This window comes from Mustela putorius, unplaced genomic scaffold (assembly GCF_011764305.1).
Source record: "Mustela putorius furo isolate JIRA1106 unplaced genomic scaffold, ASM1176430v1.1 tig00000242_pilon_pilon_pilon, whole genome shotgun sequence".
NCBI classification, from domain to species: Eukaryota; Metazoa; Chordata; class Mammalia; order Carnivora; family Mustelidae; genus Mustela; species Mustela putorius.
Window position 1 is genome coordinate 16,954,251 of NW_025421325.1, and position 20,413 is coordinate 16,974,663.

At 36.0% G+C, this 20,413-nt stretch overlaps 1 protein-coding gene across 2 annotated transcripts in view; it reads left to right on the forward strand.

The window, feature by feature from the left end:
- Positions 1–20,413, forward strand: part of FZD3 (frizzled class receptor 3) — a 96,347-nt gene that overhangs the window by 36,409 nt on the left and 39,525 nt on the right. For both annotated transcript variants that reach the window (XM_004775147.3, XM_045078375.1), the window contains one exon: positions 5,258–6,275. In XM_004775147.3, the coding sequence (XP_004775204.1) occupies positions 5,258–6,275 (1,018 nt within the window). The remainder of the gene's footprint in view (positions 1–5,257; positions 6,276–20,413) is intronic.

Sequence of the window (20,413 nt, forward strand, 5' to 3'; positions counted from 1 at the left end):
ATAATTATGTTGACTGTGTTGTTAATCATTTCTATATTTGCTTTTATACTCTTATTACATATATACACATCTATAAACAACATTAAAATTTTTTAAATGTATCTGTATATCTGTAGGTTTGGTTCATTCCTTTTAATTGCTACATAATGGACTACTATGTTAATATTCCATAGTTATTTAGCCACTTTCTGTTGCTAGTCATTTATTTCTGGGTGTTTGCTGTTATCAGTAGTGCTGCAGTGAACATTCTTTTCTCCTTTATGTTAAAATTAATTCTGTCATCTAAAAGTAGTCCGTGGAGGTGGGTAAAAAGCAGGTGTTACTCTCATTTGGCATTTGGAAAAACTTCAGAAATAAAACATATCAGTTTCTTATGGTCAGTTCACTGACATTTTGCTTTCTCATATTTGTCTACTCTGTTTCCCACCTGTTTAAACTGTTTTCTTATCTAGTCCCATGTAACTATTCATCCACTTTCTCCCCAAACATGTGGTAGCGTTTACAGTACCTCTTTTAGAAGTTTTTTAATTTCTTGGTATTTATAGCAACAGTTATGATTTGCTTGGGCAACACTCTGTTTTACACTTCTTGTAGCTAACTCCCATTATTTAGTGGTCTTTTTATATTAATAGTTTACATACTAGTATAGAAATCTCATTATCATCCTTATTTTGATGGGATTAGATCTGTTTTATGTCCTCACTATTGCATGGCATTTACTAACGCTGAAACCTTAAATTCTGGCAAACTCGTCTTTCATAACAACCTTTCATTCTTCCACATCTCTCCTATTCTTGTTCCTACTGCTCTTGAACTTCTTGGACACTCCTAGACTTTGGTTTTTTTCCCCCTCTCCTAGTATCCCTCTTCCTAATCTCATTTATTTCCTTACTTAATCTTCGTGGTCTATTACTTGAAATGATACCTTGCTAGCAATTTCAACATTGAAGCAATCTTGAAGCAATTCCTTCTACTGAACTTGTTTGTCAGATTTCCAACTGGGTTGAGTCAACCCATTTCTATATGCTGTATGTTTAATGATGCCAACCATGGCAGTTCTGTTTGCTGTCTGTCTTTGGCAAATTTCCAGTTTGGTCAACAGAATAATTTCTGTTTATTCTTCTCAGCACCTCTGTCAAATCTGTATCTCTCACTTCACACCTGTATTTCAGCTTTACTCTGTATTTCATCCTAATTCCCCTCAACCTCAGCTTGCCCTCTTTTCATGAAAATCATTTACATCATTATATGTGAACTATTCTGGTCTGCTATTTCTCAGACCAATTATTCTTAATTTCTTTTTTTGGATCCTCTTCCTCATTTTACCCCTTGAGTATTGGTGCTTTCCAGAGTTCTGTTCCTGTTCTTTTTTATTTTACGTGCTTTCCAGGATGATCTCATCTCACTCACTTTAACTCTTACTCATCTGCTGCTGACTCCTACACCTAAATCTATAGCTTTGACATCTTGCTGAGTTCTAAATCTGCATATCTAGCAGCTATTGGAAATCCTAGCCTGCATTTGTCTCAAATACCTCAATTTCAACATGTCTAAAATTGATTTTCCTTTGCTCATTTTTTAATTCTCTGTAAGTCATCTTCTGTTCCTCCTTCATTGGCTTTAGCTCCCATATCTAATCAATTATAAACTGTATTGCTTTTATCTAACTAATTTCATATATGTCTCATTCCCACTGCCTTATCTGGTTTTATTTTATTTCTTTTTAGAATTTAAAAACAATTTTTAAGTAATCTCTATGCCCAACATGGGGCTTGAACTTAGAACCTGGAGATCAAGAGTCACATGTTCTACCAACTCAGCCAACCAGGTGCCCCTGACTTTATCTGGTTTTAGTCCTGATATTATTTGAATCAACTAATATCTCTGCCTCCATTTTTGCCCAAGTCTATCTTCCACACTCTTCCTAGTCATCTTTCTAATTACCTGGGTTAGGTCTATATGAATATGTTTATTCAGTAATCATTAACAAATATTAATTGGGTGTGTCCTGTGTGCTAGCCACTAGTCTAGATGCTGAAGATAAGTAGTGAACAAAATACAGTCTTGGTTCTTATGGAACTTAAATTCTAATAGTGATGGCAGTGGTGGGAGATAACAAATAAATAGATAATATCAGATGGTAGTGAATGCTAATACAAAAAAGAATAGGGTTGGGTGGTAATGATAAAATATGGGGAAGCAGAAGGACTCTCTTCTACAGATATATTGGAGAACGCCTTTTTGATAAAGAGGCATTAGAATAAGGACCCAAACGATACGAGAGAACAAATAACCTAGATGTCTAGGGAAGAAAAACGTAGACATAGGAAACAGCAGTTAGTGTACCTGCTCTGAAATGGAAGCATGCTTGGATTAGCCAAAGAACAAGGGAACTGGAGAATCTGGAGTCAAGTAATCTAGGGAGAATGGAAGGGTATCAGATTAGAAAAATACTGGTCGTAGGGTCTTTGTAGCTCTGATATGGACTTTGGATTTAATTCTTAGTGAGGTGGGAGAGCACTAGAGAACTTTCAGCAGAAGAGACATATATGATCATGAGCACAGGAGTGGCATGTCTATAAAGGACACTGACTGCTGTGTGGAAATGGAGATCAATTGGAAGATACTCCAGAAGTCCAGGGAAGAGGTATTAGTGGCTTAAACTGCACAGAGGCAGTGGAGGAAATGAGAAGATACATCATAAGATACGGTGATAGAAATTGGTGGCAGATTGTGAGGTATATATTAGAGGGAAAGGATTTCAAGGATGACCCCAAGGTTTTTGGCCTGAGTAACTAGAAGAATGTGATTACCACTTATGGAAATGGGGGAAGCTTAAGGAGTAGAAATCAAGAGTTTGGTTTTTGGAAAGATTATAGATTGAAGTATATATATATATTGAGTGGCAGATAAATATACAAATATAGCCATAAAAACATAGAGTATAATTTGGCATGGTTTGAAACTTTATATCACTGTTCTCTCTCTTCTGCAGCATGCTTATCTCTCCAACCTGATCTCCTGTCACAAGTCATGCACACTTCATGCTCCAGCAATATTAAACTACCCTGTTCAAATCTCTTTGCCATTGCTTGCATTTCTTGCTAGAATACTGATTGGCATGCTACCAGAACTGTCCAATACTGAGTCAAAATCCTGTACTGAGGGTCTTACTTTATGAAGTCTTTCATAATCTTGCCCCTGGGAAGAGTTAATCTTTTGTATTATTTTTATACATTATATAGAGTTTGTTTGCTTCATATATCCCACTGCTGAATTTTGTATTTACAGTTTGTATCTCCTTTTAGACTGCAGGATAGAAAGTCTGTTTTTTTTTTTGTCTTTTCATGTTTAATCCCTGACATATTGCAGGATATAAGCAAATGCTTAGATGCCAAAAGTTTCTCTCATTTGGATTTACAATTCCAAGTCCAGAAAAGAAAATGGATTGTATTAGAAAATAAAAGATTAATCAGCTATAGCATAAGGTTATGCATATTTTTGTCAAACTTAATATCAACCACAGCTTCTTGGAAACTATTTGATGTATATAAACTATTAAACATCTAGTTATTAGGAGTCTGAAGGCTTAGAAACTGATATAGGCAAGAAAATTGAAGATGCAGAAGTTCATGAGAATGGTACCCTTACTCACATCTGCACTGCAAACCTGTTTTATTCGTTCTGCAGCCATGACAGTTTCTCAAGTCTGCAGATATGGTACCTTTGGAAATTTGCTAAAATGCAAATTTCTGGGCCCTAACACAGGTATACTGTAATATGATTTGTGGTGGTGGGAACCAAGAATTTTCTTATTTATTTATTTTAAAGATTTTATTTCTTTATTGGACCGAGAGAGAGAGCACAAGCAAGGGCAGAGGAAGAGGGAGAAGCAGGTTCCCTGCTGAGTGGTACCCTGGAATCATGACCTGAGCCTGATGTAGATGCTTAACTGACTGAGCCACCCAAGTGCCCCAAGAAGTTTTATTTTTATTTATTTTTAGAAGGATTTTATTCATTTATTTGAGTGAGTGTGGGAGAGGGAGAGCACAAGTCAGGGGAGGAACAGAGGGAGAGGGAGAAGCAGACTCCCTGTTGAGCAGGGAGCCCAGCTTGGGGCTTGATCCCAGGACTGCTGTATCGTGACCTGAGCTGAAGGCAGGTCTGACTGAGCCACCCAGGTGGCACTGAAATTTTATTTTTAAAACAATATTTTTTCTTATGTACATCAAAGTTTGAGAATAACTGAGTTAGAGAATGTAATGGATTGGAGAGAAATTAAGGGTGATAAGAAAGAAGTAGTTGATATTAGAGACCTTAAAAGGACTGTAATTAACCACTATGCTAAGCAGGGAACGAATATAAAATGGGAAAGAAAGGTCTAAAAACTACGCCACTTACAATGATTTTTAATGCTAATATAATTCAGAACGCATTGTGCTGTGCATTTGAGAAAAATCTTTTTTTAACATTTCTGCTTAAAGAAGTTCCATTGAATCTGGTGTAACTGTAGTTAAAGATTGGGTAAAAGCTACTATTTTGTTAGAGATATGTATTTATTTCTTTTATAATAATGTATAGTTTGAAATCTTATTTTAAAGTGTGTGTCTTAAATAAATGCTCCCTATATACAGTGTTACTTATTGATGGCTAAGATAGGCTATTTTAATTAAAAGAAAACTCTTTGGGGTGCCTGGCTGGCTTAGTCAGAAGAGTATGCAACTCTTGTTCTCGTAGTTGTGAGTTCAAGCCCTATGTTGGGGGTAGAAATTATTGGGGGGAAAAAAAAACCTTAAAGAAAGTACTGTTTTTGAAACCAAAACAAAATTAAGTATAAAGCCAGGGCGCCTGAGTGGCTCAGGCAGTTGAGCGTCTGCCTTCGGCTCAGGTCATGATTCTGGAGTCCTGGGATCAGGCCCCAAATTGGGCTCCCTGCTTGACAGGGGGCCTGCTTCTCCCTCCCCCACTCCCCCTGCTTGTGTTCCCTCTCTAACTGTATCTTTCTCCATCAAATAAATAAAATCTTTGAAAAAAAAATCAGATATAAAACCATATCACTTTTTGATCAACAATGGACAATCTGATTTTATGGCCCATAAACAAGAATCAATATTTACTTTATTCCTACTTAATATAATTGTATGCCAAGGATATTAGAATGAAGAAGGTCATGAGTGCTAAATTTGGAAACCCAAATTGTTAGGTATCAGTAGATTTCCCAATAAGTGAAAATGGTTCTTATCTTGTATTTTTTTAGGTTCCCAGATTGTGATGAGCCATATCCTCGACTTGTGGATCTGAATTTAGCTGGTGATCCTACTGAAGGAGCTCCAGTGGCAGTACAGAGGGACTATGGTTTTTGGTGTCCTCGAGAGTTGAAAATTGATCCTGATCTTGGTTATTCTTTTTTACACGTGCGTGATTGTTCACCTCCTTGTCCAAATATGTACTTTAGGAGAGAAGAACTTTCATTTGCTCGATACTTCATAGGATTGATTTCAATCATTTGCCTCTCTGCCACGTTGTTTACTTTTTTAACTTTTTTGATTGATGTCACAAGATTCCGTTATCCTGAAAGACCTATCATATTTTATGCAGTCTGCTACATGATGGTATCACTAATTTTCTTCATTGGGTTTTTGCTTGAGGACCGAGTAGCCTGCAATGCATCTAGCCCTGCACAGTATAAGGCTTCCACAGTGACACAAGGATCTCATAATAAAGCCTGTACCATGCTTTTTATGGTACTCTATTTTTTTACTATGGCTGGCAGTGTCTGGTGGGTAATTCTTACCATCACATGGTTCTTGGCAGCTGTGCCAAAGTGGGGTAGTGAAGCTATTGAGAAGAAAGCATTGCTATTTCACGCCAGTGCATGGGGCATCCCCGGAACTCTAACTATCATCCTTTTAGCGATGAATAAAATTGAAGGTGACAATATCAGTGGCGTGTGTTTTGTTGGCCTCTACGATGTTGATGCATTGAGATATTTTGTTCTTGCTCCCCTCTGCCTATATGTGGTAGTTGGAGTTTCTCTCCTCTTAGCTGGCATTATATCCCTAAACAGAGTTCGAATTGAAATTCCATTAGAAAAGGAGAACCAAGATAAGTTGGTGAAGTTTATGATCCGGATTGGTGTTTTCAGCATTCTTTATCTCGTACCACTCTTGGTTGTAATTGGATGCTACTTTTATGAGCAAGCTTACCGTGGCATCTGGGAAACAACATGGATACAAGAACGCTGCAGAGAATATCACATTCCATGTCCATATCAGGTAAGGGAAACCTTGTTCTAAATTTCAGAATGTGTAATAGTGAAAAGAAGGCATATTACTCTAAAGATCTAATCTTAGCTAGTTAAAAAAAACTGTTTATGAACCTGTACATTAAAATTTTAAAGATAATGAACAAATATATTATAGAAAGAATGTAATATATGTGTTTCTATAAACCTCTTCCATTTAAAAGATGACTTTTACAAGTCTAAGCTATGGGCTTTTAAGTAGTTTACTTCTGTTGTCACAAAACAGTTTGCTTGGTGATTGTTTAGAAGTGTACAGTTTTGAGGGTGAGAAGCACTTTGCCAGCTGATAAAAAGGCACTGTCTTTTGTGAAAATTTTACTGATGGTTAAAAGAGGAATTGTTTTAACAGTTTTGCAAAAGTAATAGAATGCAGTTGTACAACTAGTTCATCTCTTAATTGGTCTTGGTTTTTCTTTTTTGCATACTGAATATTTTATGATTTACCTTCGAATGTAAAGAGGTCAGATAATCAGTCACAGAATCATAGAATTTTAGGTCTAGAAAGAACTTTAGAGGTCTTTTATTTGAGTTTCTTCATAATTTAGAGTTCTTAAACATCTATCTCATTTGAGTCTTAGAAATGTTAAGTGACTTAGTTATATCCAAACTGGGATTTAGTGTTAGGAGAGGAATGTAGCAAGGGAACTACTCCAGAATAATTGATGCTAAGTATTTCTCTTATCTTAAAACCTTCTCTAGAACCTATGACCCTAGCTATCATTCTCTCTAACTTTTAAGACAAGTTTTCTTGAAAGAGCAGTCTCCATTGCTGTCTCCTGTTCACATTCCAGGTTAGCTGTTAGAAGTGCACCATCTCCCTTCACCCTTAAGGTTTTGTTTTTTTTTTTTTTTAAAGATTTTATTTATTTATTTGACAGACAGAGATCACAAGTAGGCAGAGAGGCAAGCAGAGAGAGAGAGGAGGAACTGCGGAGCAGAGAGCCTGATGTGTGGGGCTCGATCCCAGGATCTTGGGATCGTGACCTGAGCCGAAGGCAGAGGCTTTAACCCACTGAGCCACACAGGTGCCCCATCACCCTTAAGGTTTAATTACGTTTTTTAAAGTACTAACATATTATAGATAATTTTTGTCTCTTTCCCCTGCTAGACAGTGAATTCTTTGAAAGCAAGAACTTCTTTTTCATATTTTTATATTTTTTGAACACATATTCTGTAGGTTAGTAGATGATAACATCGAGAATGTGGCTGTATATATGGAGAAAAGACATTTTTAAGAAATGGGGGGTGTATGTGCCTGGTGGCTCAGTTGGTTGAGCATCTGACTCCTGCTTTTGACTTGGGTCATGAACTCAAGGTTGACACTGAACTGCCTGTGGGCTCTGCACTCAGCAGGGAGTCTACTTGAGATTCTCTCCCTTTCCATCCTCCTCTGCCCCACCCTTCACACTCTCTCTATCTCTCTATCTCTGTCTCTCTCTCTATCTTTCCCTAAAATATATAAATAAATAAATCATTTAAAAAGAAAAAAAAAGGAAGAAAGAAATGGTGACAGTGGTACCAGGAGCAAGGAGTGTATGATTAGCACATAATCAATGCTGATAAATATTTAATGACTGAGAATGTCAGTTTATTATTGTATAAATATTAGGTGTGGGCTTTTTCAAAACAACTTATATTGAGAAACCAGAAAAAATGAATGATTGAAATTGAATTTCTTGGCAGAATGAATTATTGAAAATTCTTAATATGAGTTTTCAGACCTGAAGCTAAGTTTGGAATTTTGCCTCTAATGAGAGAGAAAGAGATGGTTCAGTTACATCATTGGCTTCTTTATATAAGTTATCTAAGATTCCAGATATATAGTATGTTAGACTATTGAAAAAATAATGTTTGATTAAAAAATAATGACCTAAAAAATACCAATCTGAAATATATAAATTGATAAATTAGTTGGGATGCCACTATTTTCAGGACGTTCCTAGAATTCTTTGAGCATTTTATTTATTTATTTATTTATTTATTTATTTATTAATTGAGCATTTGCACATCTTTAGAACTAGTGTGAGCTGCACAGAAATCTGTATGTGTAGTCATGGATTAAAATGTGTTTTTCAGGGATGCCTGGGTGGCTCAGTTGGTTAAGCAGCTGCCTTCGGCTCAGGTCATGATCCCAGGGTCCTGGGATCGAGTCCCACATCGGGCTCCTTGCTCGGCAGGGAGCCTGCTTCTCCCTCTGCCTCTGCCTGCCTCTCCTGTCTGCCTGTGCTCGCTCGCTCTCTCTCCCTCTGTCTCTGACAAATAAATATAATCTTTAAAGAAAAAATGTGTTTTTCATTTCCAACATATCAAAATAACATTGGAAATGAATTATTGACGATATAGTGAAAGGAATAGAGAATGACATTGTAATGATAGCATGGTTATTAAGGTGTAAACTCTGGAGCACAAATCCTGGCTTCGTATCTTATTTTCACTATTTGCTAACTTTATAATCTTAGGCCAACTTCACCTCTCTCTGCTTTAGTTACTCATCTGTAAAATGAGTAATAGAATCAAATTGTAATGAAATAATAATAGTATTAGAAACAAGCAGAATCTACTTCCTCGGCTTGTTCTTAGGAGTATACATGCACGCGTTCAGAAGAGTGCCTACTACATAATAAGTGCTCAGATGTTAGCTCTCATTCATTTTATTCATTTGTTATTGTTTCTGCTGTTATTTACATACATATATATAAATAAGGGATTTTAAAAACCATCCAGTACCAAGCTTTACCAGATGCCATATTTGCTTCAGATTTTCTTTTATTTTAAAATTTTAAGTAAGCTCTACACCCATTGTGGGGCTTGAACTCACGACCCTGAGATCAAGAGTCTCACACTCTAATGACTGAGCCAGCCACGTGCCCCTTGCTTCAGGCTTTTAAAAGAAATCTTTACGGATTTGGCTGAAGCTTCCTATTCTCCCTTCCCCAATCCTGTTCCTCTTAGTCCCTGCCCAGAAACAACCATCATCCTGAATTTGGAGTATACCATTCCCATGAAAGTCTATACATCTATATGTATACATATATACAATATGTATATAGCTGTGGAACAGCTGTTTTACAGAATTATGTTATACCGTGATATTATACGTATTTCTGTAACTTGATTTTTTTAACTTAACATTTAGTTTTTGAGATGTATTTATATTAATGCTGTGGCTTTAGTTCATTTTTATTTATTTTTAAGATTTTATTTGAGAGACACAGAGAAAGAGAGCCAAGCAGGCTTGGGGGGCAGAGGGAGGAGTAGAGTTCATGCTGATCAGGGAGCTCCATGGGAGCCTGACCTGAGCCAAAAGGCCAACAGTTAACTGACTGAGCAACCTAGGTGCCCCTCTAGTTCAGTTTTTATTTTTATTTTTTTTATTTTTTATTTTTTTAAAAGATTTTATTTATTTATTTGACAGAGAGAGATCACAAGTAGGCAGAGAGGCAGGCAGAGAGTGAGAGAGGGAAGCAGGTTCCCCGCTGAGCAGAGAGCCCGATGTGGGACTCGATCCCAGGACCCTGAGATCATGACCTGAGCCGAAGGCAGCGGCTTAACCCACTGAGCCACCCAGGTTCCCCTCTAGTTCAGTTTTTAAAATGTGTTTCCTGGGACGCCTGGGTGGCTCAGTTGGTTAAGCAGCTGCCTTTGGCTCAGGTCATGATCCCAGCGTCCTAGGATCGAGTCCCACATCGGGCTCCTTGCTCCGCAGGGAGCCTGCTTCTCCCTCTGACTCTGCCTTCCACTCTGTCTGCCTATGCTCGCTCTCGCTCACTCTCTCTCTGACAAATAAATAAAATCTTTAAAAAAAAAATGTGTTTCCTTTTAAGGAAGTTTATATTATAAAATGTTTCAAATATGTGGGAGTATAGTAAATAACGTAGCAAACACGTGTGTACTCATATCCAAACTGCCTTGAAATCTTAACATTATAACATTATATTATATTATATCTATCTGGCTGGCTGGCTGGCTAGCTATCATTGAAGACACGGTTGATGCCTGCCTGTGTTCCCTTAGGTGTTCCCATTCTTTTTCCTGTCCCTCCCCACAGGTAACCCTTCTCATAAAGGTGGTGCTATCATTCTTCCCAATATTTTTATATTGTGGCTGAGTATTTGCAGATCTATAAAACTTGTGGTTTGTAAGTTTTAAAAATCCATTAAGTGAAATCATTCTATAGCTTGCTTTTTTTCATTCGGCTTTATGTGTGTACTACTAATCTGTTCATTTTAACTGTCTTAATCTAATATATACTGCAGTCTATTCACTCATTCTTTTATGAACATGTAGTTTCCAATTTTTTTGCTGTTATAAACCATTTTGCGGTGAACGTTCTTTTAATACCTATCTTCCTTGCACATGTCCCAAGAATTTCTAGGATGTATATACCAGAAAGTGAAATTATTGCATTGTAAGTTACATCATCAAACCAAATGGTTATTTTAATTTACACTCATAGTTAAGTATGAATTTCCCATTTTCCCCATCATAGTGTTCTCAGGCTTTTTAGTTTTTGCCAACCTTTAAAACAATATCTCAATCCTATAGTAATTTTTATTCCCCTTGTAAGGTTGAACATGTTTTCATAGGTTTATTGGCCATTCAGGGTTTCTCCTCTGTGATTTTGCTCATTTCCTGCTTTGTCCATTGCTCTGTTAGGTTATTTGCTTTATTTTATTTTGTTTTACTTTAAGATTTCCTTTTATTTGAGGGAGTGCATGGGCATGAGCAGGGGGAGGGGCAGAGGGAGATAGAGAATCTGAAGCAGATTCTGTGCTGAGTGAGGAGCCCAATGTGGGGCTCCCTTCCAGGATGCTGAGGTCATGACCCAAGCCAGAATCAAGAGTCAGACGCTTAACCAACTGGCCATCCGGGTGCCCACAGCAATTTTTAAAATTTGATTTTTTGACTCCTATCTCTAATCTCTTGAAATGTATTTTTTCTACATTACGAAGAAGATAATTTTATTGTTCATACAAGTAAGCACTATGCCTTTTGCACCATTTATCAAATAGCCCATCTAAATTGTAATGCAACCTCTGTCACACTCAAATTTCATTTTTAGGCTCTCTTTTGTTTCATTGGTCTATTTCTGTAGCTTTGTATTAATCCCATGTTTCCCCTACCTTGCTCTTCAAAATTATGTTAACCATTCTTGCCACTTCTGTATATGAATTTTAGAATCAGTTTATCCCTGAAAAACATTGGGCATTTTGATTGAAATTATTTTTTATTTTAAGTGAACTTGGGAGAAATTGCCATCATTGTAATACTAAGTTTTAATATTTTTTTGTTTATTTATGTTTTCATTTATTTGTTCCCGGTACCTTATATTTTTTGTTGCAATTGTGAATGGAGTCTTTTCTCTCTTATGTTTTCAAATTGATTATTGCTGGTATACAAGAATGCCATTAATTGAATTTGTGTATTGATCTTATATTGAGCATCCCTGCTGAAGTTTTTTATTAATTCTAATTATGTAAATTCTTTTAGATATTCTTTGTAGAAGTACTATTGTCTGCAGGTAAGGACAGATTTGTCTTTTCGTTGCTTTCCAGTTCTTACGTTTTAAGATTTTTGCTTCTATATGCATATGTAAAATGGATTGTGATAAGTTTTTCTTTTCTTGTATTGTCCTTGTCCAGTTTGGGTATCAGGATTATAACAGCTTCATAAAGTGAGGTTTTTTTTAATTCTCAATTTTTACAGTGAGTGGAGAGGCTGCTCTTTGAAAGAGTTGATATAGCCTCTTAAAAACTCTGTCCTAGGATTTTTTTTTTTTTAAGATTTTACTTACTTATTTGACAGAGAAATAGCGGGAAGGGAACACAAGCAGGGGGAGTGGGAGAGGGAGAAACAGGCTTCCCGCTGAGCAGGCAACCCAGTGTGGGGCTCAGTCCCAGGATCCTGGGATCATGACCTGAGCCAAAGGCAGATACTCAACGACTGAGTCACCCAGGCGCCTCTGTCCTAGCATCTTTAAAGTAGGGAGGGAGAAGTTGTGAAAGACACTAGGTTTTTTAAACTATTATTTGAATTTCTTAAATAGTAATTGTTTTATTCAGGTGTTTTATGTCTTATAAAGGCATTGTTCATTTTATTTTTTAAAGATTATTTTATCTAACTTTTCAAATATATTAGTATCAAGTTTTTCATATATTTTTTGTTTTGTAAATTTTTACCATTTTTTGTTTGTAATGTATGTTCTCTTTATTTCACTTTGGTCAGTCTTGCTAGAGGATTATCTTTTCAATTCAGTTATTTCTGTTCTTCTTTTCTTACTAATGCTTCTTTTAAAATTACTTTGTTTTTCTAAAAAACAAAACCTTTAAAAGGTTAACTCATGCATTTTCAGTATTTCTAAATTTTTAAAGTGTGTTTAATAATCATTTTAGCTTTAACCAAAAACTATTATTAACCATGTTGGTTGTTCATTCATTTTGTTTCCCATACTTGTCTTCAGGTATCTCTGTGATTTATTTATTATTTTTTGGAGAATCCTTTATTCCAATTAGGGAATCTCTTGACTTTTTTATTCTCGTTCAAGTTTTCCTAAACCTGATGAATGAACTGCTTTTTTCACACTAACACTTCATGAATTAATAATACTCATATACAGACATTTAAAAAAAAATTTCCTGCAGTATGTATTTTTTTTCCCCCAGAGTTAATATTAGCCTTTTTCTTCAGCACAGTAGTTCAGAGGCTGTTCTGGAAGATAGTGCAGGTATGATTAAAGCTTTATTGTGTGTGTGATCCCATTAATTCCTTTGTGACTCTTGGTTTTCAGTCTTGCTTAAGTAATAGTGTTGAATTAAACCTGGCTGTTTAAGGGTCACCTGGATAGCTTAGTTGGTTAAGTGTCTCCCTTTGGCTCAGGTCATGGTCCCAGATGGAGACCCATGTTGGGCTCCCTGCTCAATAGAAAGCCTATTTCTCAACCTCCCTCTGCCCCTCTCCCACTCTCATGCTTTCTCTCACTTGCTCTCTCACTCTTTCTCAATTAAATACAAATAAAATCTTTAAATCTGGCTTGTTCAAAAAAAGAGAAAATGCTATAGGGGCACCTGGGTGGCTTAGTCAGTTGAGTGTCCTCTGACCTTTGATTTCAGCTCAGTCATGATCTCTGGGATGGAGCCTTGCACCAGACTCCACACTAGGTATGGAGTCTGCTTAAGATTCTCTTTCTCTCTCTCCCTCTACTCCTCCCCCACTTTAAAAAAAAAAGGAAGAAGAAAGTGCTATAAACATTAACTGTTAATTATATAAACTTCATTGTGGCTAAAATCTATTATCTTACTTGGTATCTGCAGCATCTTAGAAAATAGACAGTATGCCTTCATTTCTGCCACTTTCATGGGAGGAAGTTGACGCAGTAAGAAATCATATGTCTTACACAGTCTCATTAACAAAGTGTATCAGTGGTCAGCAATCTATAGCCCGCTGACAAACGATAGGGCCAGCCACCTAGGTTGGGTTTTTTCTTTTTTAATTATGATAAAGTATTCCCATTAAATGATAACATAAGATTTGCCATTTTAACCATTTTTAAGTGTATTGTTCTGTGTCATTAAATACATTCGCATTGTTGTGCAGCCATCTCCATCTCCAGGAACTTTTTTATCTTCTTAAACTAAAACTCTGTACCCATCAATCAGTAATTCCCATTCTTCTCTGCCTCCCAGCCTCTGGCAGCCACCATTCTACTTTATGTCTATGAATTTGGCTAGTCTCAGTACTTCATAGAAATGAGTCATTACAATATTTGTCCTACTTTATGATTTTTTAATATTCAAATATTAGAATTTTTGTATTTTAATTCAGAATTTTACTTTAGAGAAATCTTCTACAGACTTGTGAATTGAGCACCAGAGATACTATCTTCCTATTTGAAGTCAGATGCACACATAATTGAGCAATATTTGCTAACAAGAGAATACCTAAAAGAATACCTAGCGGGCTCTGAATAATTTCTAATGAGAAGTTTTTTAAGTGTATTAAGCAATGATGTTATCCTTAGAGTAGCCGCCTCAGGTGACTTGAAGAGCATAATATTTTCATATGTTTGCTTTAAAATTGGTAAGGTTACTTAATAGTCACTTTGTATAATACTGAAGATTTTAAATATTTAAAAAATGGGATTGTGAAGTAGTTGATCACATTGTTTCGGAGTACTAATTGGATTTAATGCAAATTGCATGTATTTAATTAATTTGAAGAAAAATGGCTGATATAGTCTTATAAAATATTTAAAATACTTTATACCAACTATTTATTTAGCAAGAATGCGTTTTAAAAATGTATTAAGTAATACTTGAGAAAGTAATATTTAATGCCTGAATCCAGAATTAATTATGAAATATAGCCTGAGTTGTCAGAATAATGCATATTTTACAGCTTATAATCAGTAGGGTTTATTTCTAGAATATGTTTCCATCTTATGTATTATTTAAAGATCACAGTAGTTTTCCAGATACTTGGAGTTTTTTTGTTTTTGTTTTTGTTTTTGTTTTCCTTTAAAAATAATTCCCAGGGCCCCTGGGTGGCCCAGTGGCTTAAGCCTCTGCCTTCGGCTCAGGTCATGATCTTGGTACCCCGGGATCCATCCCTGCATCGAGCTTTCTGCTCAGCGGGGAGCCTACTTCCCCCTTTCTGTGCCTGCTGCTTTGCCTACTTGTGATCTCTCTCTCTCTCTGCCAAATAAATAAATAAAATCCTAAAAAAAAATTCCCTATATTTATTTACTGCCTCTTAAGAGGCTTAAAGCATTTTATAGGAGAGTTTAAGTCTCTCCTATAGTTATTTGACTATAACATATTGGTTTTAAAATGGGCTTTGACATCATAGACTGGGTTTACGTCCTGCCTCTAATAATCTGAGCCTCAATTCCTTACATGAAACACAAGAAATAATAGGTTAAATATCTACCTCATGGGTGGCTGTGAAGATTAAATGCGATACTTATACTAGAGTGCCTTGCACCAAGATAATTCTCAATATTCTGTTGTTGGAAATATATAAGTACTGAGGTTCGAAGGAGGATTATTCCTATTCTTCACTTTTTTCTTCTAAACATTGATTTTCAAAAGAGAACATTTCCTTTTTTAAAGTGCCTCTTCATTTTTTTCATCTCTTCCATCCATCTAATTCAGTGCTCTATGTCCCAAGGATTTGATTCTAGAACCTGTGTTTTGGTAATAGAAATATGTTACCATAATACAAGCAGCTTAGCTGAGACTGTCACATTCGCATTAGAGCCATTTGTAGAATTCTGAGAAAAAACATTTTTATAGAAAACAAACAAAAAATATTATTTGTATTCTTTCAGTCACACAAGGGAACCCATCTGTTATTTATCTAGTCTTGATCCAGAAAAATACAAAAATAGCAGAATAATGTCAAATCTAGCTTGGTATGATTTTAGCTTCATTTACTGGTAATAGTGCTTCCCTTTACCATGCAATCCAAAACGGATCAGCAGTGTGTATGAAAGGACCATGAGAGAAATGGGTATGTTTTACACTTCTCACATTAGCAACAGTGAGTAGTTCTGTGTAAATATATAGTACTACTAATCTTTTTTATTTTTTGCTCCTAATTTTTAAGGTGATAAATATGTTGCCTGTGACTTCCTAGCACCAAATTGATTTTTCCCCAAATTTATTCAGTGTCAATAATACAAGAAAAGAGTGAGAATTCCCTGAAAAAAAAAAAATTCTAAATCAGGGGTGCCTTGATGGTGCGGTAAGTTAAGCATCCAACTCTTACTTTGAGCTCAGGTCATGAACTCAGAGTTGTGAAATCAAGCCCTGCATTAGGCTCCATGCTCATCATGGAGTCTGCTTAAGACTCTTCCTCTCCCTCTGCCCCTCCCTGTCAAAGTAAATAAATAAATCTTTAAAATATGTGTGTGTGTGTGTGTGTGTGTGTGTGTGTGTATTCTAAATTTCTTTTAAGAAGGTATAAAATATATAAATAGAACATTAACAAATATTAATAATAAAATATTAATACTCTATGTACAGGTTGTAAAATGCTGTCACATGGCACTTAAACCTACAAGTTGCCATTATTCTGGCTTCTTGTTACACAGAATAACTTAAGCCATGAGTTCAGTGTGTTATTTGCAGGTATATCTGGTGTCCACATTGTTAACACCTTTTTAGGAAAAATTTAATACACTTGCCACAGTCTACAGCAGGGCACAGCAAACTTTCTATAAAAAGGTCAAATAGTAAGTATTTTAGGCTTTGCGCACTCTCTCTCTCTCGCTCTCTCTCTATATATATATATATGACACATTTTTTTTTTTTAACTACACAATTCTGCTGGTGTAATACAAAAGCAGCCATGGACAGTATATTAACAAATAAAGTTCTAGTAAAGCTTTATTTACAAAAACAGAATTGTGGCAAATTTGGTCTGTAAGCTGTGGTTTGCCAACCCCTGACCTCTAACAAGCATTATTCTGTATCACCTTTGATAACTTTTATAACAGCAAATGGTAGCCTGTGGTGTTTTTCTGTCCCATGTAAATTTTCACTGTTTCATTCTCAGTACTGCTTTTGAGAATAATTATTTTACTGAACTGCAAAATAGCATTAAAAATATTCAATACGGGGGCACTTGGCTGGCTCAGTTGGTAAAGCATGTGACTTTTTAAAAAAGATTTTATTTATTTATTTGACAGAGAGAAGAAGATTATAAGCAGGGGGAGCAGGCAGAGGGAGAGGGAAAAGCAGGGAGCTGAGCAGGGAGCCCGACTTGGGGCCAGGACCCTGAGGTCATGATCTCAGTGAGCCAAAGTTAGACACTCAACCAGCTGAGCCACCCAGACGCTCTGAGCACGTGACACGATCTCAGGGTCGTGTGTTTGTGCCCCTTGCTGTATGTAGTTTACTTAAAAAAAAATTCAGTGTAATCTAGTTCTATTTTATCACTGTAATAGATACAAATAAATTCTAGTATGTCACTATAATAAAGACATGCCAATAAATCTTATTTCTAGTAATCTTTAAAGGCATTACCATACCAATTTAAGGAAATAATTTCAGTAGTTTATGGGAATAGTAAAATAAAAGCAATATAATATAATAATCATAGAAGGTTCTAGTTTATTAAGTATACTGTGCACCAGGTCCTGTATTCGGCAGTTTTTTTTTTTTTAAAGATTCTATCTATTTACTTGACAGACAGATCACAAATAGGCAGAGCAGGGGCGGGGGCGGGGAGCACACTCCCCTCTGAGCAGAGAGCTGGATGCAGGGGCTCGATTCCAGGACCCTGAGATCATGACCTGAGCTGAAGGCAGAAGCCTTAACCCACTGAGCCACCCAGGCTCCCCTTCAGCAAATTTATACACGTATCTCATTTAATCCCCAGAATAGCCCAGTAAATTAGATTGTACTCAATTTTATAAATGCGGAAATTGAGTCTCATGTACTTATACAGTTTACCCAAATTCATAAAGTGATAGAGCTGGAATGTGAATCATCTTTCTAATTTCAAAACCCACAGTTTTACGTCACTTTACACCTCTTCTTATTAAAAATACTAAAAACAAAAATAAAACACCACTTATATGAATGAACATTTGGGAGACATTCTAGTCCTGGCTGTATCTCTGATTAACTTTGTGTCTTTAGACCACTCAGTTTATAATTTCTTCATCTCAAAAGTTAGAAGATCAGATTGAATAATCTCTAATGTTCTTACCCATCTAGTATTAAATTAATCTAGAAACTTTTCTCCCATAAGCCACAGTTTCTTTTTTCCCTTCCTATATAAAACTCACTCATTAATGCAACAATCTTTTATTACATATATCTAACATTGGGGCATATTGATAGTTGCTGAGGAAGCAACAGTGCAAAAATGCAGCTTTTACCCCGAAGGAATTCATTAGTCCAGTAGGAGAGAATCAATATGGAAATCAGATAATTCTGTAACTAAAGTGAGTTCTTACTCTTTTGTTCCTTTTAAAAATATGGAGAACTCTAGTGAAAATATCTTAAATATGATATGGATTATTTTATAGCTAAAAATACAAGTTGTTTATTAAGTATACAAAGGTTAATTTAGAAGAGTACATTTATTTTTCCAGCATGTCCAATGGAAATATTTCAGAGCCATGTTATTATGTCTCTTTATAAGTTGAGTAGGGAAATGCTTCCTGAGGTCCTAAAGTTTAAGTGACTAGATAATCACTTTAACAGTTTCTTAGATAAATATTTTATCATCTTAACCCTCAAATAAAATATAGCACTTCAATTTCAAAGGGTAACTGTGGAAAAAATTAAGATAAGTGATGTCTTAACTTTACCACCAAATAGAAGCACTATGTATGCAAATACACGTTCTTGTGTGAACATTACGATATATTTTGCATAGCTGATAGAGAATTTTGGCTATAATTCGAAAGCCCAAATTTTTGACTAGCTGCTTACAGTGACGTTTTTTGCAAGGGATGTGTGTGTGTGTCCATTTATCTATCTAGAGGATTTCCTCTTGCCCTTTTTAACAAAAGAAAGACCAAAAGAACTGCCTTATAAATTTTGCCCAAAGTCAACTTCTGGTCTTCTGAGGTTTACCACTTGTACCGTAATTGGACAAAGTGAGTGAAGATCTGGAAATGATAACTCTTCTACTTAACACCTAAAGCTGAGCCTTCATAAACTACCTTCTCTATGCTTATTTTCTTCCAGATCCCTTCCTAATTCTAATAGCCCTTCCAATGGAAGGGACGCGTCAGCAAGGGAAAAAAGAGAAAGAGGATTATTAGAGTTTTCACCCAAACTTTTTCAGTTATTTTCCTTCTCCTACAAAATATTCATCTGTTGATACAGTTACATATTTGTCCTCTCTGATGATACCATTTTGTTCTTGGCCCATATCAGACACCTTTCTGTAGAAGCAGAATCAGGAAGTGAGACTTGAGTTCCCTCAAAGATTAAAAAGTGCCATGTACAGATACCAATTGTACTCAAAATAACTGACTTTTCAGATTAGCTGGCTTGCTAGGTTGGAGGATATTTTCCAACCCTGCTATAAGATAAACTGATGACCTGTGCATGTTGGATGCATCTCCTGGAAGACTATTTTTTGGAATACCTGCAAACTTCTCTTCCTTACCAGTAGTTATGTGTTAATGGTGTTTATTTTGTCTATTCTAAATTCATTATGTTTATCTAGAACCTGTTTATGTTAAGTAGTATGTGTTACTTCAGTATGGAGTTGAATTAAATATTAGGTAAGACAGTGAAGAATGGATTGGAAAAGAAAGAATTTTCTTTTTCTTTTCTTTTTTTTTTTAAGATTATTTTATATAGAGAGAGATAGGGTGATTGGGGGAGGGAGAAGAAGAGAGAATCCTTAAGCAGATACCCTGCTGGATGGGAAACCCAATGCAGGACTCCAACCCAAGACCCTGAGATCATGACCTGAGCTGAAATCAGGAGTAGAACATTTAACCAACTGAGCCACCCAAGCACCCCAAGAAAGCATTATTTTCACGAAAATAAGTTGATTGCTTTAGAAAAAAATTGATGAGGGGCACCTGGGTGATTCAGTGGGCTAAGCCTCTGCCTTCCGCTTCCGATGCGGGGATAGAGCCACGCATCGGGCTCTCTGTTGAGCAGGGAGCCTGCTTCCCCCTCTCTCTGCCTACTTGTAATCTCTCTCTGTGTGTCAAATAAATAAATAAAATTTTTAAAAAAGTATTGATGAAGTCAAGTTGTTTTTTAAAAAGATTATTATTGAAGTTACTATAGGCAAGATGAACTATGAAAGATCTTTGAGGAGATTGTAAAAATCTAGGATTTGTACATAGATTGCTTTATGAGTATTTGAATGCTCTGTTCACTTTGAAGAAATAGGAAGTAGAAATCATGGATGGTGATAAGCTTGTAGCATGTAAGAAAAATCTGAAATATTAGTAGATGAGCAATTAAAGAAAAAGCCTCAACCTTACATCAGATGTTTATTTTAAGTTCAAATAAATACTTTGTGTGTGAAAATAAAGAGGGTAATTAGAGTCCTCCTTGATCTGTGGATCCACATGTTAGCAGTTTTGGAAAAATTTGCAGCCATTATCTCCCTAAATATTATCTCTTC